Below are 24,631 nucleotides of genomic sequence, written 5' to 3' on the forward strand. Positions count from 1 at the left end.
GCCCTCAGGCTCGCCGAGGTTCTGCGCATGCGCCGCCACCCCGGGCCGCAGGGGGGCGCTGGTTCGCCCCGGCGCGCGGTGGTTGCCATGGTTACCGCGACCCGGAAGTGCCGCCGCGGGGCCATGGCCGCCCCCAGCCCCAGCCCCGGCACGGCCCGTGGGGGTCCCCGCGGCTCCGCCGCCCCGTGAGGCCTCCCCGCCGCCCTCCCGACATGGCCCGCGGGGCCGGCGAGGCGGCTGCAGAGGGGCAGCTGGTAAGGAGTGAGTGGCGGGGTGGAGGATGAGGGCCCGGGTCTAGGCCTGCCTCGGCCCGGGCCCGGCCCGCGAAGCGCTCCCACGGGCCAGGGACAAAGCCTTGGAGGCCCCCCAGTGAATGGGAGGAGGATGGCTTGGTCTGGGTCCTGCCCGCGGGACTCGTGGGTCCTGCCTCTGTCTCCCTGGCACGGCATGGGGGTGGCGTCGTCTCAAACTGCGCCGGGGCAAGTTTAGGTTTCACATTAGGAAGAATTTCTTCTCAGAAAAGGGTGATCAGACTTAAAATGGGGTGGTGGAGTCACCGTCTTTGGAGGTGTTTAAGGACAGTCTGGACGTGGCACTGGGTGCCCTGGTCTGGTTGACACGGTGGTGTTCGGTCACCGGTTGGGCTCGGTGATCTCAGAGATCTTTTCATGCCCAGCTGCTTCTGTGATTCTGTGTTGGTGTTCGTTGCGCCCCCTCAGCAGCCAGATGGAGATTTTTAGCCCCTTTGGGAGCCCCCATGTTCTCCTGTTGCCTGTCGTGGGTGGCTCTGGTTGGGCCAGTGTTGCAGGAGCAAAGGGGCTGTGGAGGTTTCTGAGGGCAGGGGTGGGTTTGTTGTTGCTCATTTGTGTCCTGGTGAACCTTTTGTTGTTTACCATTTATCAGGGCTGAGCGTTCTCTGATTCCAAGTGTGATAGCTGCAGCTGGGGAGGAAGATATTTCAGAGTGACAGGCCTTAAAATAACAAAAATAATCAGTGTGCTGCAAGGAGCATCACCTCAGGAAATTAAAAACTGTGTGGCGTGGTGTGTCAGATACAGACCTGCCTCCCTTCAGTGAGAACAGAAATCTGTTTTACCTGCTCTGTGGTCAATCCTTGCTCCTGTTCTGCCAGCCAGGGTTCTGAAAAACACTTCAGGCCCTCTGCCCTGCCTCTGACAGACATGGACCAGCATCTGCCCAAAGAATGGTGCTGTGAGTGCCATGGAGCAGGTGGAAGTGGTCTTTGTGAGGGCAGAATGCATCCAGGTAACTTGGAAGCAAAGTGGAAATTTCCCTTGCTATGGTTACATTTGAGAAGCAGGGAAAAACTTGTCATCTTCCTTGGTCTGAGGGTTTTTTCCCTCAGCCTGATCACTTCTCAGGGATATGGGAATATGGGAACTGAACCATCCCACAGCATGGCAAGGGTAGGACAAATGAGGGGGGAAGGGAACAGATGAATGAGTTGCAGCTTAACTGGTGGAGAAATTGAGGCAGAAGCAGCTGAAGGTTCAGCTGTGCACTGCAGTGCACAAGTCTCTGTGACTCAGGTGGAAGGTGTCCCTGCCCAGGGCAGGGGAGCTGGAATTCGATGCTCTTTAAGGTCCCTTCCGACCCAAACCATTCTGTGATGGTTCATGACTGATGTGACAACACCACAAGACCGTTTGTGTTACAGCAAGGGATGCTGGGTTTTGCAACAACCATCTCTCAGCAACTTAAGTGTTTTTGACAAATGGCTTATTTTTATCAGGAGGAATTGAAAACTCCTATCTCACCCATTTGGCTTTTGAGCAATGAAATGGAAGAGAAATAGAGGATCTGGTGACAACACTTACTGCTTGAATTTATTGCACTCCCGCTTTGCTGTGATAGTAAATGATATAAAGTTTTCTGGGTGTGTATTATAACCAGTTGTTTAGCAGCAGATGTCACAGTTCCTGTGTCTTTCCCAGGGAGATGACAGCCTGTCTGTGATAACCTGTGAGTCAGACACAGAAATGGTGAGTTTTCATGTCAACTGTTTATCTGTGGCATCAAACTTCAGTGGGCACCACCTTCATGGTGACTGTTGGTGTGGCCAAAGCTGCGTATACTCAATGCTACTGTTTTCTTTTCTATAGACATGATTTGGTCTTATTAGAATAAAAGATATGCATAGAAAAAGGAGCCAATTCTGAGATTATGTGCAGAAATCTGAAGAGTTGAATATTTTCCATCGTAAAAATGTGTTTCTCTTTCAGAAGTTAAAGAAGAAGATTTTTCACAAACCTCCGAAGTCACCAAGTAAGTGTTGCAAAATTTTGTCTTCTGCTGTTCACAGGAACTGAAGTATTTACTTGAGACAACATCTTGTTATTCCCTTCAGAATTATTCACTGCTGTGTGAAGAGCACACCTATTTGAGATTTGTTCTGTAACCTGTCAAGTTTGACTTGTATAGGCTAAATATTGAGGTTCATGGAATAGTTGTAGTTCTTGATTCTCCAGTATAAGATACTTTTTTATCATGTTATTCATTCTATTGGCAAATATTCTGAATTTTCTTTTTTCTTGTTGTAGTTTTGGAGAAGTGCTGATATTTGCAATCTAGAATTACTGGAGCTCCTTACCACCCAGTAGTTATCAGTGTGTGTGGGTTTAGCAGTTCTCTGTTTCATTTGTTGGAGGTTTTTTTTTTTTTCATATAACCTTAGAAGTACAATGTTATTATTAGATCTACAGTTTTAAAATGGGGCTTGTCCTTTTCTTTTCTGGAGTTTGTTTCTTGCTATACTTTTCCACTTAACTGTTCTTTTAGGCTTCCAGTGAATATTTCAAAGAAGATCTTACCTTGAAGTGTTGTTATTAACAACATTAATTTCGATGTGCAGGTGTCTTAAGGATGCCTATCCAAAATGTACATGTGAATATTTCCACGTGTGTTGAATCATGCTACTGTCACTATGCCTCTTTCATTTTTTGGATTTCTATTTTTTCTATATAGTGTTTTTAGGGTTTTTTTTTTAGGTGAGTGTCCCGTTACCCTCTATAAATACACTGTTAGATTCTAGTTTATAAGTAATAGGACTGTGTCTGAGAACTTTGAAGCACAAGATAACAAGAATTTTGGTGACCTTAAGGCAACAGTAAGATGTTTTCTTTTGCTCTAGAGTCTCCCTACAGCTCTAGCACACAACTGTATCCCAAAAAAGCTGCAACTTGGAGATCTCTGCAGGGAATGGGCAGTGCGTGTTTGGAGAGTCCAGCTGTAAAAAACCCAAGGCAGCTGTGGCTGGGATCACTGAAACAAGGTAATAGTGTGGAAATTAGATCTGCATAGGTGCATAAAATTGGGTGTTGTGGACAGCTTAGCATATAAACTCTTAGAAAACAGAGTTGTATTTGATTGCATAGGAAGTCATTTCACTATTATTTATTTGGGTGGTTGAAATTATCTGATCTGGAGCGTTGGGATTTATAGAGGGAATAGTTAACAGCATCTGGGGCTTCCTATGTTGTGTTTCCTCAGAATAAGTCCACAAATTTATTTCACAGTTAGCCCTGATTTTTTGCATTTTTGTTCCATTTTTGTTGGCAGGAACGAGCCATCCTCTGAAATCAGATGTTGACATGGGGCATATGCGAACCAACATTTCCAGTAGCACTCCGGACTATTTGAAGGAAGCTCTAGGAATGAAGAAGCCAAAACATTCTCGTTCTTCCAGTAATGGTAAACTCTGCAGTGGTGTGGTAGATAAAAGTTAATGATATTTTTCCTCTGTAAAAACACACATTGCTTAAGATCTTCGCTTTAGGAAAGCAAGAGCCATTTCAGTTAATTAAAATATATGTGTCAAAATAAGATCCATGGGATACTTTTTGAGATTTCTAAATTGGTTAAGGCAGGGGTTTCCAATTTTTTTTTGAGCAGTGAATCACTGGTAGCTTTCAGAACTTTTGCAAATTGCCATGCATTTGCAGCTGAAAATGTTGCAAGTATAATATGGTTCAATGGGACAGCTGTAGACAATTTATTGTGACTTTGCAAAACACAGTTTAGGAACCATTGATAGAAACCATCTGCTTGCCTGAAATTCTATGTAATTGACTCCTTTTACTTCTTCTCTAGAAAGTGTTTTATCATGTGGTTGTGGCATTAAAATGAAATGAGTTCTATGAGAAGAGCAAACTTTAATGCTGCTTTTTTTAAAGGAGAACTGTGAACTTAAAAATTCCACTTTCATTTAAAATGACACCTATACTTTTACTGGTAATACACAGATTCTGGCAACTTTTAAAGTTAATAGATTTTCACATGTTAAGCATAAAGAGAAAAGTGGATTCTGGACACCTTGTAGAAGACTTTTGTAAATAATAGATTTGTTGGGATGAGAAGACTTCAGTCTTCTGTGGACTTCGTATCTTTCTTGAGATGGATATTTTAATATAGCACCAGGGAGAAGTAATTAGGAGAAATTGGCTGTAAAATCTGGTAGAAGTTTCATGCAGTAACACTTCAATTTCACCTCCATTTCTAAAATTAATTTCCTTGCTGATTTTTCTTCTTCTTGGAAAAAAAAAAACAAAACACCCTAGCTTCCAATTTGGTGCTGTTCTAGATATTTAACTGTAAGGTTTCTGATGAGTTAAAAATACCTCTTTTGGATCTCCTTATTTTACATACCCCTTTCTGTAGGCTACATTCCTGGAACTCCTGACTACAAAGAAAAAGAAGATATGTATGATGAAATTATAGAACTGAAGAAGGTACAGTCTCTCTGATACTCACAGAAAAATTCACAGTCTTGCTCCATCCACCTGAAGGTGCCCAGGTCCTACTGCTCCAGAATACTTTGGTTTCTACAACTGGGACATCCACCATATTTTTTGCATTCCTAATGTAAGGCTTAACTAAAACTTGTGTCAGACTGAGGCAATTTCACTGTTCTCATGGTGTAGTAGATGTTCCTGAGTGCTGGATGTGGAAGCCTTGAAGTGTACCCAGTGCTGAGCCCCAGCCATGGCCCTGTTTGGATGCTGAAAAGGTTCATTGCCTTTGGTTTCTTTGCCCCCACCTCCTTTTTTTTTCCCCTCACCTTCGTGTCCATTACCCATTTACTGATCACACTGTAACAGTTTGTCTGTTGAGGTGAGTGCAGTGTATGAAAGATGAGGACTGTCACCTCCCTGACCTGTCAACCCTGCTCCAGTGGGATGGTATTTTTGTTGTTGGTTTGTTAGTTTTTTTTTTCTCTTTTGCTTCGTTGTCACCATCGTCACTGGATTGTTACTGACATCAAAATGTGTGTTCCTATTCCTGAAATATGTGAAATGTGCTTTCAATTTTTCTCCCCTCTCTTAGACAATACAAGCTCAGAAAAATGAGGGAGATCGAATGAAAACGAAGCTCCGTCGGCTGGAACAGGAGAACAGTAGGAAGGACAAACAGATTGAACAACTGTTGGATCCTTCCAGGGTGATTGTTTCTTGGGGGGATAGAAGTGGGCCACGAGAGTGCAAGTCTGTTGCATTTTGACTTCTGGTTATGATGAGCTTGAATATGAGAGGTGGCTGGTTGGGCTGAAGGTATTTCTGTTCTGTGTATCTCATCTCAGCTCCAAGGAAGATTATGCAGATAAATTCATTTAGCAAAGATACCTCTAATTTCTGAAGGTAAAAGGAAAATGCTGTCTCTTTAGGGGCCCACTTTCTGAATATTTTGTAGAAAGGAATTAACCTCTTGCAGGCTGACCAGTGCATGCAGTCCTGAGACCTGACCAGGAAGCAAAAGAGCAGCCTTATTGTCAGACCCACAAGGCTGAGAAGTGTTTGTGGTTCGACTTAAACTTGAATCCCACTGAATTTCTTGTGGCTGTCACTTTCTGTGTGCAGAGATACAATAAATGTGCTAATATAGAATAATGAGCATAGGGACTTCAAAATTTGGTCTGTGAAGTGACTGTGGAGATGAGTAGGTTGGAAAATTCTGTGGGAAGAGCCAGCAGTGGAATAAAGTAGCAGGGTTGGTCACTTGCTTTCTCTGTCTTGTTTTTCAGGGCTCTGAGCTGGCACGAGCTTTGTCAGAAAAGAAGAGTGATAATGGATGGGTAATGGTTTCTTCATTACTTTCTGCTTTCATTTTTCCTTTTTCCTCTTGCCAAGTTGAAACACTACTAAAAATAAAATAAAGTGGAGAAAAAATAAGCAATTAGGGAATCATGAAACCTTTATCTCTGTAGTCAGGTAAAGTACTGGTGCTTTGCCAACCAGTAACAAAGATCTAGAATTAACATAATTTTAGGGAGCTTTCTTTGTCATTGTCTTGTGTCTGTTTAAAGAGTATTCTCCCTGTTATTTGCTGCTTTGAATATAGCAAGGCAAGGGGCAAAGTTGTTTTTATTTTATGATTGTGTATAAATATTCTTAAGCCAGTGATGTTACCACAGACACAAATTAGGGGTCTGATTTCACCAGATCTTTTCATTAGATCATTTCATTGTCTTTTTCACAGGGTAGCAGATGTGTATGATCTACATATAGATCTCCAAGTGGTCAAGTGTGTAGGAATAAGTATGTCTTGTTAGGTACAACTTATAAAGGCAGGGCAAGATTATAGAGGAATAGAATTTATGAGAAGAGATGGATTATTCGAGGACTCATGAGTGTTTTATTCTTTCTGTAGGTGGTCAGGGGATTAAAGCAGAAGATTCTCAAGCTTGAACAGCAGTGCAAGGAGAAAGACAACACTATTAAGTATGACTTTGTGGGGGCAAGGGGTTGAGGCTTGAATTGGATCAGCTAATAAAGAGAATTGGAAATCCACGTTATTTTGCCTTTGTGTTCTTATATTCCTTAAGACATTTTAATGAACTCCAAGAATGTATTAGCAATTATAAACCACCCACCCAGAAATTGTGAACCAACAGCTATTGCAGTGTCTTTGCTGGTCTGACTGGGTTATTTTTTTGTATTATTCTATTTTCAGTGAATTCCAGGCAGACACGAAGACCAGTAATTTGGAAGAAGTGAGGTTAGCTATGGAAACCTACTATGAAGAGGTAGGTCTGACAGGTCCTCTCCTCCTACCCAAAGTCTTGTTCTGATTTTCACCTAGTGAATAAATCTGTGCTGTGGAAGCTGACATTGCTAATGCTCCTTAATGGAATCTGTATTTCACAGGTTCATCGCCTCCAGCTCCTCCTGGCAAAGTCTGAGACTATGAGGAAAAAGTATGTTTAATTCTTTTGAGGCAAATGTTTGCATGTATGTGTTTGATACATCACCAGTGTACTACTTTAGCTGATGGAAAACTACTACAGGGGAACAGTTTATCATTTAGATTGCTGGATTTGCTTTTGGATACTAATTTGCTTGGCTTCACAGCCTTGGCATATGTCTCAGTCACGTTTGTTTTTTTTTTTTTCTTGTAGATAGATCATTTTGTGGATGTGGAAAAATACTAGAGCTATTTTAGAAATACGTGAAAACTCTTGAGAATTTATCTCTGTTAAATAAAATTCATCTTCCCCCATAATCACACGTATTCTGGCATCACTGGTGATTGAAACAAAACCTCACTAGATGTTTGGCATTTTACTCTTGAGTCAGTTCTGCATCTTGCTCTGAGGGTGTGTGCTGCAAGGAAAGGGTTTTTGGAGTAAACATTATTTTTCTTTAGTACAGACAGACAGACTAGTAAGTCCCTGTCAGATAACTTGTGCTTGTCACTGGTGTGGGTGTGTGGGTGTGTCCATGGTGGTGAGGGTGGGCAGTCTATAGAAGCAATGAAAGTCAAAGCACAAAGGCAGAAGACAAAGCCTCAGTAAGAGAGAAAATTAAAAAGCATCGATACAAGTGTGTGTTGTACAAGCTCAGAAGAGGGTAAGAGTGTCAGGTGGGATAGGAAAATTTGTTACCCCACCACTTCAAAATATGCTTGACCTCCTCATGTTAAGTACAGGCAACTGCCTTAACGTTGGGTGTGATTATGTAGATTGATAGAAACATATGAGAACTCTTTAGGGTCATTATTTATACTGCTTGTGTTTCCCTAATTCACTGTTGCTTGTGGCTTGAAAACTGCAATTTGTTCTGTCACTGTTTTAAAAAAAATAATTCTCTCTTTTGGCTCAGGCATGCAGTGACCAGCCTCTGGAGGCTGCAAGCCATCACACCTAATTTATTTACAGGTGAAAATGAGTCATCAGGTCTCTTCCTTGTCCTCATTTATTCACAGCTTCAAAAAGCAGTGGTCAGGGCAGTCTCCCTTCATTAGGTGACTGTCAGTCTCTGCTTGAGAGGTTGAGCACTGAAATAATAAATGATGTTGAAGGTCAGGGCTCTGGCACATAAAAAGTATTGTAGGAGAGTGTTTCTTTCATGATGCTTGTCTACATTGTTTCTGGCTGAAGTGAATGGCATTTGGCTCCTGTTCTGCAGTGTAAATGCTGAAGTGTGATTATTTATATGTGAAGCTGTAGAATCCAATTGTAGCTGGAAACTAGGCAGCCTTTCAAGTCCTCAAAATGGTCTGCAATTCTTTAATTTAGGTTTTGATGAGCCTAAAATAATGTCACTCAGTGGTGTGGTTATGATTTCTATCATTTCTGTCACTGCCTGGTTTTGGTGGTGTGTTGTGTTTGGTTTTCACTCTTTTTTTCCTCCTGCCTGGGACAGCTGTGTGAATGGTCATCCATGACATCTGCCCAGCCTTGTTTTTTTTGTTTTATGTCTTTATTTCCTTTTAATTTCTAAAAAGGAGATCCAATTCTGCTTCTCACTCTGATATACCAACTGTAGTCTGTCTCCTGCTTTACCTTGTAATTATTCCAGTGAATGGGATGTAGATTCCTTCACAAATTGTTCTGTGATTGTCACTGGCAGTGGCATTTGTCCAAAACTAGGTCCAACGGTTACTTCAGACCTTTGTTTCTAGAAGTAATTTTTTTAAGATTTTTCTCATTAGCAATAAAGAACAAATATTTCATATTTAAAGTAGTTATAACACATAGCAGGCTTTCCTTTTTCCCTTTATCTCTTACCCTTTTCTGATGTCTTTAATTCCCATGTTAGCTAAATTCTTCAAATCTGTTTCCAATCTCTGATTGATTGAAATACACCTTAAAGGAAGAAATTTCTCTGGGGTTTATAGCCACAAGGATAGTTTCTGTTATATTAGAGCAGCATTCCCACCTATCTGAAAATACACCTGTGTGTTGGATTTGTTGGAGAGTTATTCTGTGTGTAGATAGCCCTCTCTCCCGATCTCAGTTTGTTTGTTGGGTGAACAGCAGCAATTTAGGAGCCTCAGGTCTCTGTGCTGAACAGGTTTTTGGAGGAGTCTCACAGCTGAACTGAAGATAAGTGTTTTTCAAATCAGGTTCAGAGTGCTGGTAAAACTTTACAAGTTGGTTAACAAAACAAGCAGAAAGCAAAATAAGCAACACTCATACAAGCACCCTCGTTTGTGTGTTAATGAAACAGAGTGGGGGAGGAAGGAGAGTAATAAATGAATTGTCAAAGTTTTGAAGCATCTTCTTCCTTTGACGCAAATTAAAACAATTGTCAAAGTGTTGAGCAAGATGGTCTTTGCACAGGTTTATTTGCTAAAAGAATAGAAGTAATATAAATAAAAGTAAAAGATGTTGAGAAATGCTACTGGGGGGAGCTGAGACAATCAACTTAGCCAGCTGACTTGGATAGTGAGGCTGCTCTACTCTATTTAATGCTGGTTCTTTGCTCTCTGCTTTAAAGTTAACTCTCTGGTTTTGACCCCTTTTCCAAGTACAGAGGGCAGAGATACCCAGAAGCGACTCAAGGCACTGAATGCAGCTGTCCTGAGATTGTCCAGGAACATCAAGGAGTTGCAGGCTGAGAATCAGAGGCTGAAGGAAGATCTGGATCATGTTCTGAGTTCTTCTCCTCCTCCCAGCAAAACAAAAAGTATGTGCTGAAAAGTTGGTGAACGTGGGGACAAGGAATTTAGGTCCAGCTGAAAGAAGTTTGAGAGCAGGACCCTGCAGTGGTAGAAATAAGGGAGTTATTACAAAGGTGAAGATTTGTGAGCAGCAAAGGTTGGAATGAGAACTTTCTCACAGGAGTCTCTCCCTGACTTCTGGATGTGTTACTCCAGTCAGACCTGCATTTCCTCTGTTATTATCCCTGAGAATTCTGAACTGGAATCATTAGAAAATTTTGTGTTTCACTGAAAAACTGTTTTTTAATTGTTGAAAACACGAATGTGAATGGTTTATATTGACTTTTGAGCTAATTGGTTTTCAAGTCACGTATTTTAAGCCCATTCTCCTTTTTCCATCGGTACATATTTAAGGTTGGCATTCAGAGGTCTTCAGGTGGTCTTTCTGTATGGACAGAAGTTTCAAAAAGTGAGAACAATGTTGACCCACTGATGTATCCAGATGTTTAAAGCTCTGTTATTGTATTCAGATTACAGTGAGTGGAGCAGACAGAGGCTGGTGAGGCGCATTTCGGAACTGGAAAAAGTAAGTGGTCACGGCATTATTGACCATTATTATGTGGCCTTACCTGTCTTGGAGCAGGAAATCTAGAACCACTGGCTTGTCCCCTTGGCATGTCACCCTTCAGTGTATCAGCTCTGTGCATTCTGCCTCATCCATGTAAACTGATGTCTGTAGCATGTGCCCTTCCTGTTTTCTTTGAGCATATTTGTCATATATAGGTGCACATTTTAGAATTAACTTTCATTTAATCTTTTCTCATGGCCTAACTAAAATCTTTATATAGTAAATTTAAATTTTTCCCCTCCCTTTTTTTTTTTTCCTTTTGTGTTTTCCATGTAAATGTATCCTGCTTAGAAAGTGTGTGCCATGGAGAGCACCAGGGTGTCACCAGCAGATAGTGATTCATCACAGTTACCTGCTGTGTCATCTTCACCTTCTGTAGACCTGGATCATCCAGCCTCCCAACATGTAGACCATGCTGAGGAATGTCATCGTCTCCAAAGGGAAGTAAAGAAACTGAAGAGTGACAGGAAGGCACTTCAAAATCTCCTGCTCAGTAAAGAGTAAGTGTGACTCTTGTCTGGGATGTTGTTCTTTTGTAGGTGTGAATTATTATTTCTGATCGTGCTATGAAATTATGTAATAAGTACTTCACATTTTCAGCAAGAAAATTAATTTTGAGGGTCCCTTCAGCTTTTATTTCAAATGCTTCTTCTAATCCTACTCGCTTTGTAAAATTATGTCGCAGAAGAAAAGGTCAGAGGATGGAAAATGAGACTTTATGCTTGTTTCTCACGCGTTTTTCAAGGATTATTTTTCTGCCAACCACAGTGAAAACCCTTTGAAGGGTTCTGTGTCTCTTTATGCAGCACTTTTTATAAGTATTGTGCTGTAAAAGTTTGTAGGTTTCTTTCAACATGGTTTGTCCTGTGTCACTTCAGAACAAAGATGCACAGGGAGAGCGTGTGAGGAGGCCTTTTGCTTCTGAACAATGTGTGCTTGTGTTTTGTTTTGTTTTGTTTAAAAGGAAAAACTGAGCATTAAGTTACATTACACATCCGAGAAAACCCATTTTATTTAGAAGTTTAAACAAAAATAACTACTTTGTGGAAGCATGAATGCCTTCAGTATCACTTAGGTGTCCTTATTCCTTTGAAGATTGGATATCAAGCAGTTACTGCAGGCTAAGGCTGAAGTGGAGCTGGAGCTGCAGAAGTGGCAGAGTAAGATGGAAGAAAAGAGTACAGAAGAACAGACTTTAAGGTAGCACACCTTGTATTAGTAGATCCTTTCAGAACCAAAAGACTGCTGAAGTATAATTCTCTTTTGAAGTGGCTCAAAATCCATAGGAGTTCATCTGAACTGCAAGAAGCTGGGAATTCATTTAGGCAGAACTGTTTTGGAAGGATGGAGTAAGTTACTAGTGGAAGAATTCTTTAGTGTGATTTTAGAGGAAGGGGAAGACTAAGTAGTAGAGTAAAAATAAGAATTATAATATAAATTAATAAGATAAATGGAAAAGGCTGCTGTGCTGGGCTCAGAGGTGTTTTCTCTAAAGAAAAGTTGTGGTATCTTTACCTCAGCCTGTGCTCCCAGACCATTTCCAGTATGTCATTCCAGTTGCTCCGTGTATTCTGTACAACTGTGAGTAATAATCCTGTGCGAGGGTGTCAAAAAAAGGTGACTTCATACTTGTTTTGTAAGAAAGGAGTTTGACTGACAAATATGAAACTGTAGCAGATTTAGATGCATTATTAATAGTATTAAGGGTACCACTGTAACCTTGAGACTTCTTAATTTTAACATAAGTCTGTGCTGTCACAACTTGAGGATTGATGTTACATGTCTGTTACTATGAGAATAGGTATTGTTATCCTGAAAAATTTCCAGTTTTGGCCTTAAAAAAAAAACAAGCCCAAAGCAATCAAGTGTTATGAAATCGGTTCAGTATTTTCAAAGCAGGAACACCAGAAAACTTCTAGCTATAAATATCTTTGCTTTTTCAACCGTAGTGAGGAAATCCAGAACCTGACACAGAAAGTAGAGAAACTGGAGTCAAAATTGGAGGAAGAGAAAAGACAAATGGCAGGAGATACAATGGAAAATCTTGATAAGGTACAGACACACATGTTTTTTGTGGTTTGGTTGTTTTGGTCTTTTTTTCAGTAGTCATGTTAAGCTCATTTCACTAAATACTACTGGGAAATTATTACTGGGGATTTTGATTGCACTCAAAAATAAATAGACCCTGAAGTACACGTAGTAAAAAATATGAATAAAAATGTCCACTTGCTTAAGAGGGTTCTGGTTTTTGATATGCTGTGCAATTCTTTAGATTCTTTTTTTGTGTGTTATAGGTTGATGGATGCTAGAGGATGTTTTGAATACCAAATAACTTGAGTCTTTAAAAACAGCCAACAAACAGCTCCTTTTTTCCTCTGTAGACTATATATATTCTTGGCCAGTAACCATCCATTTATTGAAATGTTCCCATTATTTGTAATTATCACTAAGTTCCCACCAATTTCTCATTTTAATAGTAGGTTGTCATTTTTAATATGACATGATCCATTTGCTAAACTTAAGCCTGTAACTCAGTGTTTTTAGGTTATAAATAAATCCTTTTCAGGGAACCAAGAGATTTTTTTAGAGTCTATAAAATCTCTTGCTCCTCTGTTTAAAATTTTACACCATTAAATTAAATTAGTCTCTTAAACTAGCAGCTAACTTTTGTTTGGCAAGTGAGGTCTGACAATTAGGGTGGGATAATTAGAGATCAAAAGGATCATATGGTGAGAGGTGGAATATACAACCACACCTCAGAAGAAATAACTGGAACAAAATCTTGGTTTCTTCTTGGTTTCTTTCTTTGTCCTCTAATTAATTTCTTCAAGATAGAAGAGTAGAGTTATGCCAGCTTACACAAAGCCCTCTGTTTGCTCAGTGTCAGACAAGGCCAACTAATCAGTAAGTTTAAGCAGATAATTATGGGGCTACAGTTGCCAGGATGAGACATTAGAGAATTCCCTGGTTAATTAATACTTGTCTTTCCTGGAGAACTGCAAAATTAGGTAACCTGACATTTGTTCTCAGTCTGTTCATAACATACAAACCATTTCTGATCAACAAAGCAGTGGGTTAGCAGTGCCTTAGCAATGCATAGAAAAATAGGAGTATGTGGAAAGGAGAACTTCTCCATTCCCATGCTCTGCTAAGGGCTAAAAGGGGGGCAGGAATGTGCTTCACTGGAACAGTCATCTGGATGATGAGTTTGAACATGAGCAAGGTTCAGAACTAAGAGTTTCCTCTTGAACTTCCTTCTGCCCTGCAGGCAGGATGAACTCTGGTGCTGATTTTCCTGAGTCATTAGTAACCTGTCTCCCTCACAGCTTTGTGTCTTTACTGTACTAACTTAAAGGTTCTCCTTTGCAGTCTTCACCAGTCTGCACAGTTAAAGGCAAAGAAGATCACAGGGAAGAACAAGCAGCCAAAATCATCCAGAGACACTGGAAGATGTACAAAGCCAAGGTGAGATTGTCCTAACAGGGAGCAGCGAGGACATCCCTCCTGAATTTTAGTCTTTAGCATCTGTCCACATATCTTAAAAGATAAAAAGGTGGGTTTTTTTCTTAGGTTTGTTGTTTGAGGTTTTTGGGAGGGTTGGAACAGGTTTTTTCTGTGTGTTTTAATTGTTGGGGAATATTTATATATATATATATATATATTTGTCATACGTATTTGTGGCATTAACATGGGCATCTCTCATTTCAGAAAGAAGAAATTGCTCTGGATGAGGTGAGTCTGTTTACACCCAACAAAACAGTACAACAGGTTTAATTTGTATCAAAGAGCAAACAAATAACTTCAAAGATGTTTTACCACAGTGATGTTTGTTCCTCAGACTGGCTTATAATCTTCCTTCTGACATCCTGGTTTTGTTTCATACATCTTGTCAGTGTTTCCCTTTTGGTCTCAGATTTTTCTTACTTAGTACCTACTGCAAGATGAATGTGCATCTGAGAATTTTGATACCAACAGACAGGAATTTTTTTTCCAAACTAGATAATTCTAATAATGCTTTAATTTTTACTGTGATGAGTCTTCAGAAAGATTTGAAGTAGGATTTGAAGTTTTTGCTAAGGAGAAACGTCTGGGAGTATTATGAAGAAATTGGCAAGTTTGTCAAACAAAGTCACTTCTTGAAAAATGTTTGGCAGAGAGGTTTTGATTAAACTGTTTTCTTCCAATAACCCAATGTGGCATCTTACATTTGTTTTTTCCAGAACATTTAAAATTCCACTTTCAGAAATTAGTCTTTACATCTAAATGCTTCTTATTGATCATAACCCAGTAAACTCTGAGTGGAGGGGAAAGACTTGAATTCAGTGTTATCACCACAATGGTCTGCCAGCCTTGGCTTGGTTTTTTGATATTACCAGGGCATCCCAGAGCCCACTGGGTAACCAGAGTCTAATATGGAAGTGGGAGCATGTTGCTGTGTTGGTTGGAGTTGGCACTTGGAACATACCTGCATTTGACAGGATCGATCATGAGCACCTCCCAGATGGAATTTAAACCCTGGAGGTGACCCCAGAGGTGTGTGTCTGTGGGTTATCTTTCCAAGGAGTTAACATCTACTTCCTTCTCTCCCTGCTAGGCAGTTGTGGTGCTGCAGGCGGCTCTCAGGGGACATTTAGCTCGACAGAGACTGTTGCTGAATAACGGGATCCATGAAGCAAAATCTCCCAACAAGGTAATTGTGGGGCAAATGGGGATCCCAACATCCCATTGTGTTTAGTTTGCAGTGTAAAGGACTGCACTTCCAGGCTTAACTCTCTGAGTCACTTGGTGATGTTGTTTTAATGTGCTGGTTGGCAACACCACTGTAATTCCAGAAGGATGCTGAGCTCATTCCATGGGCTCTCTTTCCACCTTCTGTAGTTCTCACTTTTCCTCAGAAGTAAAGCTATGAATTCTCAGTGTTGTGACTGCAACTGGGTCTCTTTTTTTTTCTGGTTCTCCCATCAGCTAATAATGCACCTTTTAACTCCTTAATTCAGAGTGCTATTGAAAACTCTACTTGCTCTCAAGTGTTCACCACTGGATGACTGTAGTAACAGATAAACTTCTGTCACTGAAGTTCAGAAATAAGAATCTTGAAAGCATCTTTGATTAGACTGAAAAATAAAGGAGTCTTGATGTGCCATGCTCAACGAAAGACTTGGTGTCCTCTGTCATGGTCAGCTTGCTTCAGATTACTTAGTTCTGAATATGAAAAAATTTCCTTACCCAATTAAACATTCCGTTTCTGTAAATGATTTGCCAATTTATATAAACATTCTTTGGACCTTTATCAGGCCAAAGTTAATTTGTAATTCTCCATCCAGGCTGTCCACCTGGTTGCACTTTACATGCTCTTTTATTTTGGCAAACTGACCCCATGTAGTAGGACTGAATACTTTGCTTGATACGCACAGAAGATAAATCCATTATGAAGGTTGCCTTACCTCCTTCATCTTCAAAAGGTTTCCTTCCTGGAAAATAAATGAACTTTCCTTGCAGGTGTCTGCTCTTTCATTAATTGAACGCTGGTGCTTCAAAGCTTGCATGATGATCAGATTTGCATTTCCTGCTGATTTAGTCTTACAGAACCTTAAAGACTGCAGACCAAAAGATGGGAATGTTTGTTCTGCTGCCACTTTCACAATCAGGAGTAAGATTGTGAAAGGTTCTGTCAAGCTTCTCTGCAGTCTGTAAAAGGTCAGTTTTCTTTAATGTGATTGCTTTGCAGAACTCCTGCGTGTCTTCCATGTCAGACTCCTTGAGCTCGTCCTCTGATTGCGAGGAGGGAGATGAGGTGGTGACATTCATTCAGTCCATTTTCAGGGCTCACTTAGCACGTACAGTTCTGCTTGAGGAGAGGTAAGTGAGGAGTAGATATTTCTGCAACATGCAGTACAAAATTGGTTTTACTACAAGAGAGAAGAATTTGATAGAATTTTGATGTGGGTTCTTTGGCAGAGAAGGAGAGCGAGGCCATTGTTACAACAAAGACATGGGAGAGCTTGCTCCTGAGAAAATTCAAAGGGCATGCAACTAAAAGGAATTTTATGGCAGCAGGACTCTTCCCATATCCTGCTGCATGTTCTCTTCCATAGCAATGAGTAAAAGTAAAGAAAAATAATCACTCCCTGGAAAAAAACAGGTTGCTGTTGCTATCAAACAGATTGCTAGCACACTTGCTTGATATAAGAATCTGAAGCCCTGACATGTACAAGTTAAGGGTTATGTGGAGGCAGAACAGGGGAAAGCTAGAATGACTAAATGGCTTAGCTCAGGCAGAGTGCAGTGATTTGCTTACTGTGAGTGTGTCTCTTTGCAGATCTTCTGTGCCCAGTGCACCGAGTGAGAAAGCAGATTCTGCAGTTTACAACACAGAGAAGAAACTGCTGTCAGCAGCACTCCAGAAACTTCCTTCAGTCCTCTCATCATCTCTTCCTGGTAATCTCATTTCCCTGTGTTCAAAAGGGGGTGTGTTTGAGTGGGTGCACACACAGTTTTATGGACAACATCTGCACGTGCACACACATGTGCAAGTGCATGGTTGTACTCTGAGTGTGTGGCCTAATTTAATGACATGTTGCTTATCCTGGTACGTGCAGTTCCTTACATAAAAAAATTAAAGCTCTGAGAGTACCAGTACCAGCTTCCTCACAGTGCTTTGTGTTTTTGTCACAACTGTGGTTTGGAAAGTCTCTCTGGTGCAAGTGGTAATTATTTGTGGAACATGGTGTTCCCCTGTACTGCCTCTCTAGTTCCTTCTCAGCCCTCCCATCCCTGTAGCTGTAGGATGGTACTTTCCACTACATTTTTGGGCCCTTAGCCATAGACAAGCTGAGAGCATTTTCACCACCCTGACTTAGTTTCTGCAGAGGACAGACAGACATCTGGTAAAAAGAACCATCCTAGGCAGCCATGTGTGTTCAGTCACGTTTTTTTTCAGCAGTCTTCAGTTGCTGCAGTGAGGGGAGGAAAATGAAGTCCAGGATAACCTTGCCAACTAATACTACTGTAATACAAACTGAGAAAATCTGTCTTTCTTTTTTTTTATGGTTCTTATGCCATTTGGTTCTCTTCCTGAATTCTCTGTAGCTGTTTGTGAGAAGATGGAGTTAAAGCCAAGGAGGCTTTTAGGAGGATGTTAGAAAGTCCTGAGTGGGAAAGGCAAAACAATGCTGCAGATAAGGCAGCTTCAGACATGCAGCTTCAAAGGAGTTAAAAACAAATTGGAAAAGGTTGGTTCTATGTAAAGTGGGATATTTTAGGCTTTAATGGACCAGCTGGGGGGGTGGAAGAGCAACTTTGAGTGTGACCTGAGAAACATTGACTTGTTTTTTGTCAATGAAAAGCTGACAGTCCCTGCAGACTTGCTCAGAAGCAGAGAATGCTTTAAGCAGCTGAGGCTGTTTCTCTAAGATAGGAGATGGGGAATAAACCAGATTTGCAGGGGTTGTGAAAAACAGAGGTCACACTTCAGTGAAAGAAAATGTGTTTAAGAAACTTTATCGTGTTCCGTTTTCAGAGGCACATTCCACTTTGTGAAGGAGTAGGTAGTGCTTGCTTCTCTGAAGATGTTTGAGTCTTGAGTGATTTTAATTATGTCTAGTGACAGCATCCAGGAAAAAAATAAATGCTGCAGCACCCTGTTCTGCCTGAACTCTACTGCAGTAGTCATTATTGGCATGCTCTGTGTAAACCTCGAGTAAATCAGTTGTGAAATTCTACCCAAAGAGGAAGAATCAATCAATTATGCTCAGTGCTTGTGAGACTCAAAGAAGGGTGTAAGACGAAGCTCATCTGGGAAACGCGGTCGTGTGAATCCCAAGAGAGCACAGTCACTGTCTGGCTATGAAGTCTCCAAAGTTAAGTTTTATTGCAGATTATGATGACAAACTGATGAGTGAAAAAGTTTTGGAATCGTTTATATTAAAGGAGATAGAGAGGAAATCATAAACTTTCAGACTTTCTTCCCTGCAGTCCTTTAGTGGTGACTGTCAAAAAGGAGAGACTGGGAGCAAAGCAGGGTAAATTTGCTGCTGATTTTAGGAATATGGGAGAACTTTTCAAAATCTGGGGTGAGGATAGAATGTGTATCCAGGTGGCTTGTGGAGAGGCATACTGGATATGTGCTTGTGCAGCTGCACAACTGCCCAAAGACTGTCTGGCACTAAGCTCTCTGAATTATTCGGTCCTGGTGCATTGGAGTGTTTAACCAAACTCTCCCAAAAGACAAATTAGGAAAGAGAGCATTCTGGTGTAAATTCCCCCTTTCTGAAGGAATGTGACCCCTTGGTGATCTGTTTGGTTGTTTGCCATGTGAATTTATGTAGCTTAAACTAAAGTTAAAGTTAACCAAAAGTCCACCTCTGCCATTCTGAGCTCCTGACTGGGTTTTGATGGTGAATTGGGATTTCCATGGTCATCCTGCTACTTGGAAACTATTTCAGACAAGGAGATGGTTGAGCAGCTGAGTGATTTAAAGCAATCAAATTCTTTTAGCTTTTAATCATGCAGCTGAACAGGCTCTTACTTCATTTGTCCCAAGTCCAAACTTGCATTTTGTGACCTCTAGGTCTTACAATGATCTTAAGCTTCCAGTCAGTGTATATATTGCAATTAGTCATTTCACTTCACTACCCTTTTGGCACTATTTTGAGAGGAGTGGGGAAGATAAGAATGTGTTTTAAAAAACCTTATATATCTGCTAGACTGACTGGATATAGTCCTGGTCTAGCATTGCAGACTTTTAATTCATTGTTTGCATCAGGTTAGATGTCTCTGTATTTTCCTTAAAAAAAAAATTAATTAAATCTAGTGTAGCATTCAGTGCTGCTTTGCTTGTCTTCAGAATGTGAACAGTACTTGAAGATTTTATAAAGCCATGTCTGCTGTTTCCCATGAAATGGAACAGATATTAACTACTCAGTCTGCAAAATGTGATGTTTTGTTTCATTCTGTCAGGGGAGTGTCAGGAAGGAAGAATATGTTCTGTACATGCACAGCAATCTCAATTAAGGGCAGCATTTCTCTCTGCTTATTACTGGCCACTCTGGCTACAACTGTTAACTTCATTTGAGGCTTTCTTGAAATCCTAATGAATTTACATACAACTCTTAACTCTAATCAGTGCTTAACCTTCACAAGCACAAAGGTAAAGTTGTCTCTGAAGTGTATTAAATTGAAGATGAGAACGAGAATCTTAGACATCAAGAGCAGGATATAATCAAGAGTGGTTTGGATAATATTAAGCTATTTCATGTATAATATGTTTATTGTTGGAGTTGCTTCTTCTAGTTACCGTGCCTGCTTCTGGAAGTTCCCTTTGCTCCTCTGTGTCACCAGAGCTACTGTCTCATAAAGCTTCCTGAAAAGCTCAGACATTATTTGTTGACTGATGCAGAGAAGAATTTCAGTCAATAGAAAGTCACGTGTTTCTGTGCTTCTGTAGGTTGAGGTCAGTGTAGTGGCCTTCCTGCATTCCTCCTTGCTATTCACAGGCTTTCTGTCTGTCACTCTATTTTTGGGCCAGTTGTGCTCCCCTTTCTTTATTCCACATTCCAGTTTCTGTGTGTGCTGCTTGTTCTTTCATAACAGAAGATTTTTTTCCAGTGTCAGGAACCTCTTATTTCACTACAAGACCCCGGCTTGTCTGTTGTCCCCAGGTAATATTCTCTGTGTGCCCCCCATTTCAGGTCAAAATCTCAGTGTATGGCCTCTTGCCTCTTCCCCCTTCTACCACGGGTTGTCTTGATTAGTTCTCTTCTCTGGGAGAGCCTTTTCAGATAATTTATATTTGAAACTGAAAAGTAAGTGGAGCTGAGGGGAGAATATTGTGCTAGGAGGTATTAATAGCTGAGGGGAGGATATTGTGCTGGAAGGTATTAATAGCAGTCATCATTTAGTTCATAGGTGTCTTGTAGAGGGCAAGCTGCTGGTTCTGCTCTTCAGGGGTTAGAGACTTTGTATGGGTTCATTTTATCCCTCTGGTTTTCCAGTGTTTGCTGGAGTCATTAGGAATCTATCTGTTCATGCCCTGAACATTTCTTCACACGTTGGAATGGATGAGACACATAGAAACACACATCAGAAAAATGGCTAAGAAGGAAAATTAAAAAAAAAAAATAAAGAGAAACAAACCCCATGGTGTGGTCACTGTTTTATTGTCATTACAGTAGTGCAGCTGGTGAATAATACTTTTGGTATTTTACGGATATAAGGATGAAAGACAGTGGCTGAGAGCTTCCATCTCTTTTTGTATCCATTTCCCTTTGCTCCATCTGTGTGTGACTCAAATTCTCGTTGTTACCTTCCTGCATAGCTTAAGCTTGGGTCAATTTTTCCTTTTCTGGGCGTGTAATAAATATTTGGTTTCATGACCTGCGATGGCTTCGGTATCAAATTGCTTCAGTCAGTGGTGTGTGACCACTTGCAGAGATTTAAAGGCAATAAGACAAATGAGGTGTGGTCAGTCTGTCAGCCCAACACTTGCCATGCACGGCTGGTTCATTAAGGAGAGCAGGAACAGCTCTGTGCAGAAACAGATAGATCAGGCTTATCCATACCTGTGGGCAGGTCTGGAAACTCAGTGGCTCAGAGGATATCGCACAAGGGCTTGTTTTTGTCAGTGTTGTTTATTGATGACCTTGTTTCCTCTGGGATCATTTCAGCCAGGTCCTCCGAGGGGCCGTCGCATCCCACCCTGCCCGGGGACGAAGCTCACTCAGACGACTCCGATGATGTTGTCATTGTGTCTCCTTTGTTGCAGATGAAGAAAAGCTACACCCACTTTTAAGTTTTGGTGACCTTGAATTATTTGATTCTCAAACGGAACTGTTTGTACCGAGATCAGGCATCTCAAAGATGAAAAAAGGAGGAATAGCAGCCTCTTTTTAATGACAGTTGACATTATTTCAGCCATCCTTTGTTGTGTCATCTCTGCAGACTTCATGGCTAAAAGCCACTGACTGACTGTTAACCTTACCCTGGTACACAGAGAGTTTGGATTTAAAAACTCAACCAAAAGACTTTAATGTTTTGTTTCACGATGAGGATTATAAATTCAGTGGACAAATTTAAGTGAAAGCAATAAAGCCTTAAGCTATTTCATGTCAAACAAAGTTTTGTTTCAGATCAACTAAAATATAATTTGTGTAATCAGAAAGTGGTTAATGACGTGACTCCAATTTTCAGCCTGTGTCTGTGGAAGGGTACAGCTGGTGTTTGTTACCTGGGCCTCCCTATTTAAAAATTTTACTTGTCATATTTTATATCTTTTTTTGTTTATTTTTGTACTGAACATTTACAGTCTGTGCAGACCTTGTAAGCCATTCCTCTGTCACAGGGCCATTCTAGGCCTACTGTATCAGCTGGCTTTTCCTATTTATTGCTTTTTCCACATGTGCTTGTGATGATGTGTATAGAATGTTTTGTATTTGAAATGTCTGATCACATAATCAGATTTTTGGATTTGGCAGGGCAGGTGGGTAATGGCAGGAGTGTTCTGTGAAGGATAACCTTGTGACTGCTTTCTGCTTACAGATCACAGATCTGAGTTCATTGTACAGGGTCATCTCTAAGATGTGAAAACATCTGAGATAGGAGATGGGACTGTCTGAAATGTTCACCTGACTGCAGTGCTCATGCACTGAGGGGAGGAGCACTAAGGTTTTAAGTCTGATGTTGCTTTGCTGTGGTTGACATCTCATCCCAGTACTGCCTTTGCCACCTGCATGGTAAGTCCAGTCAGAATCTGGGGGAGGGATCACATGTCCACCCATCTTCTGTCCTCAGGTGGAGCTGCCAGGCTGGTGCTGCAGAGCGTGGGCACTGCCCACTTTGTTCTGTGGGTTGTGGATTAGGATGAGCATAATGAGCAAAACCTAATCCAGGCAGTTTGGTTTGGCAACAGAAGTGGTAGGTTGGATTATAACAGAAATTAAGGCTCCATCCAGAAATAGCACTGACAAGAGCATTGTCCATGGAGAGACCAAAGACCTAAGAGGCTGTGGAGAATATAATCAGAGGGGTCTTTCCAGATCTTCTGTGCAGACTGGTTTTTTTACTGCAGAATTCCTACTGTCACACCAACTACCCTTCCAAAGCATTAAAATGTGTGTGGGTTTTTTTAATCGTGATATTTATTGAAAAGAGAATTTAATTTTACATGCACACAGTGAAGGTTTGCTGGAAACCCTAATGGTTTCTTTGTCATCAAAGAGTAATAAAGTCTCCTGTAAACAGAAAGCACACTCTTAAATATAAGATTTTTATCACCTTTTTTAAATTAAAAATCAGTCACCACTGTTTTGCAGAATATCAATAAGTCAGAGTTGTCTCAGTTCTGTGATTTCAGTGAAGCACTATCTGAGGCTTATCAGAGTTTGTGCCAGTACTTGCAGCCAAAGAGGAAACTGGATGGCTGCAGCACAATGCAGCTGATTTCATTTAATCCCATCGGTGGAAATGCTGCCTGTGCTGTTTCCAAAGGCAGTTCTGGGAGCTCTCCATACCCAAAGCAGCCCAAAGAATGTCATTTGCACTCCCGATGGGTAAATTCTTCCTGGCTGTGCTTTGGTCACATGACTGTCAGCTGCAGAAAGGATAAAAAAATATATATAAAATAAAAGGAGTAGAATCCTCTTGGTAGAAGCTGAGACCTGTATCCCTCTGTTTCTGGAAGTCATGTTAAGAAGAAGGGTCACTGTGCTAAATGGAGGCAGAGCTGTACTGAGTTGCCTGTGTATAATATTTCAGGTCTGTAGCTGTGACTCTGTCATGGATCTCTCCAGAGAGAGTAACTGGAGTTGAGGGCTGACACATTAAGGGAAGAGTATGTAGTGTGTCAGGACCAAGACTGATATCAAATACCTACCTAGCTGTTATCCTATAGGGAAATACTGAGACAGCAAATATAATAAAAATGACATTCTTTTACTTTACTGGGCTGTAATGACCAATATGAAAGAATTAGGAAGTTGATACAGAGGAGGAAGACTTGTATTTTACCTGAGCCTGTGACCAGCAGTAGGGCTGTCAACAGACAACTTCTGGCATAAAGGGGAGCTTGTATCTTGGGATGACCCAAAGGCACAGGATCAGGGTGAAAAGGAGCAAACGTTTTCTGGAAGGAGTGAGAATACGTCTGGAGCTTACTAAATTTGAGTCTGCTGTCTCCTGGGTATCAAAAATCTGATCCTTTACTTGAGATGGGTTTCAAACTAATATTTTGGTTTGGAGGATAACTTGCTCACTGCACACAGAGTTTGGTGTGGTACAGTAGGAAGAGAAAGCTCCACAGTATCAGTAGCCTTTAACATGGTTGTGTTGTTCACTGTAATGGAACGTGTTGAAGGGAACAGTGATGGACACCAGGTTGTGTTCTGTGGTTATCTGAATGCCAGCACCTGTGGGAAGAAGTGTGGAACAATGATGGAAGAAAAAGTTATTTGAATAAATGGCATTTTTTCCTCAACAGGGAGCTGAGGACAGTGAAAATCAGTGTGGCTGTCAAGATAAACCCAATACAAACATGCTGTTTCTGAAAAGTAAGTTTTCTGTAGAAAGCCCTGGAAACCTTGTGGGGGCATCGAGGTCTTGAATTAAAATTAAAATCCACTGTAACCTGTGTAACCTAAAAGCACACTTTCCATTCTGTTGATATGCAATAATGTTTCCAACTTAGACCTTTTTGCAGTGTTTCATTAGAGATTGGGTGTGAGTATAAAGATTGGACTTTAATGGGATGTTATCTCTCTTGATCTCTTTTTGCCCTTAAGTGCCTTTGCCTGTAAGTCTCCACTGAGGCATCAAGACATGAAAACTATGGTTGTTTGCATAGCTATAAAAATAATCCCTGCACAGGCAACTGTCAATGTAGTCAAAATGGAAAGGGAATAATCTTGGCATATGAGACCACCATTAATTTTTATGACCTTTTTAATATTTAGAACTGTGCAAGTGTTTTATGTAACTTATTTTGGGATCCTTGAAAAGCCAAAACAATTGCAATGTGTTTACCCCTGATGGTTGAATTTTGAAATAAAGTTTGTTTACAAACAGGTGATATGTTTGTGCTGCCATTGCTGTATTTGCTTTGCCCCTCTGGCCTCT

General features: G+C 40.8%; 1 protein-coding gene across 3 annotated transcripts; it reads left to right on the plus strand.

Annotated features, from left to right (window-relative positions):
• The first annotated feature begins 93 nt into the window (after window positions 1-93).
• Window positions 94-24,631, plus strand: IQCE (IQ motif containing E). 3 transcript variants are annotated; one of them, XR_007629193.1, is made up of 23 exons: window positions 113-254; window positions 1,956-2,003; window positions 2,244-2,286; window positions 3,152-3,292; window positions 3,580-3,711; window positions 4,678-4,748; window positions 5,344-5,457; window positions 6,038-6,088; window positions 6,664-6,734; window positions 6,967-7,039; window positions 7,161-7,210; window positions 9,766-9,923; window positions 10,428-10,483; window positions 10,817-11,025; window positions 11,621-11,725; window positions 12,475-12,577; window positions 13,895-13,990; window positions 14,234-14,257; window positions 15,120-15,215; window positions 16,254-16,384; window positions 16,845-16,963; window positions 21,190-22,254; window positions 23,997-24,631. XR_007629193.1 is itself a non-coding variant. In XM_050317361.1 (22 exons), exons 1-22 carry the CDS (start codon window positions 213-215, stop codon window positions 21,312-21,314), a joined length of 2,058 nt encoding a protein of 685 aa, XP_050173318.1. In that variant the 5' UTR covers window positions 94-212; the 3' UTR covers window positions 21,315-24,630. The 3 variants fall into 3 exon arrangements, 2 of the variants coding, with proteins under 2 accessions (XP_050173318.1, XP_050173316.1); XM_050317361.1 differs by having other exon boundaries at window positions 94-254; window positions 21,190-24,630; XM_050317359.1 differs by lacking the exons at window positions 21,190-22,254; window positions 23,997-24,631 and having other exon boundaries at window positions 16,845-19,332.

The sequence above is a fragment of the Myiozetetes cayanensis genome, unplaced genomic scaffold (assembly GCF_022539395.1).
Source record: "Myiozetetes cayanensis isolate MyiCay16 unplaced genomic scaffold, myiCay2020 scf20-37, whole genome shotgun sequence".
Lineage (NCBI taxonomy): Eukaryota > Metazoa > Chordata > Aves > Passeriformes > Tyrannidae > Myiozetetes > Myiozetetes cayanensis.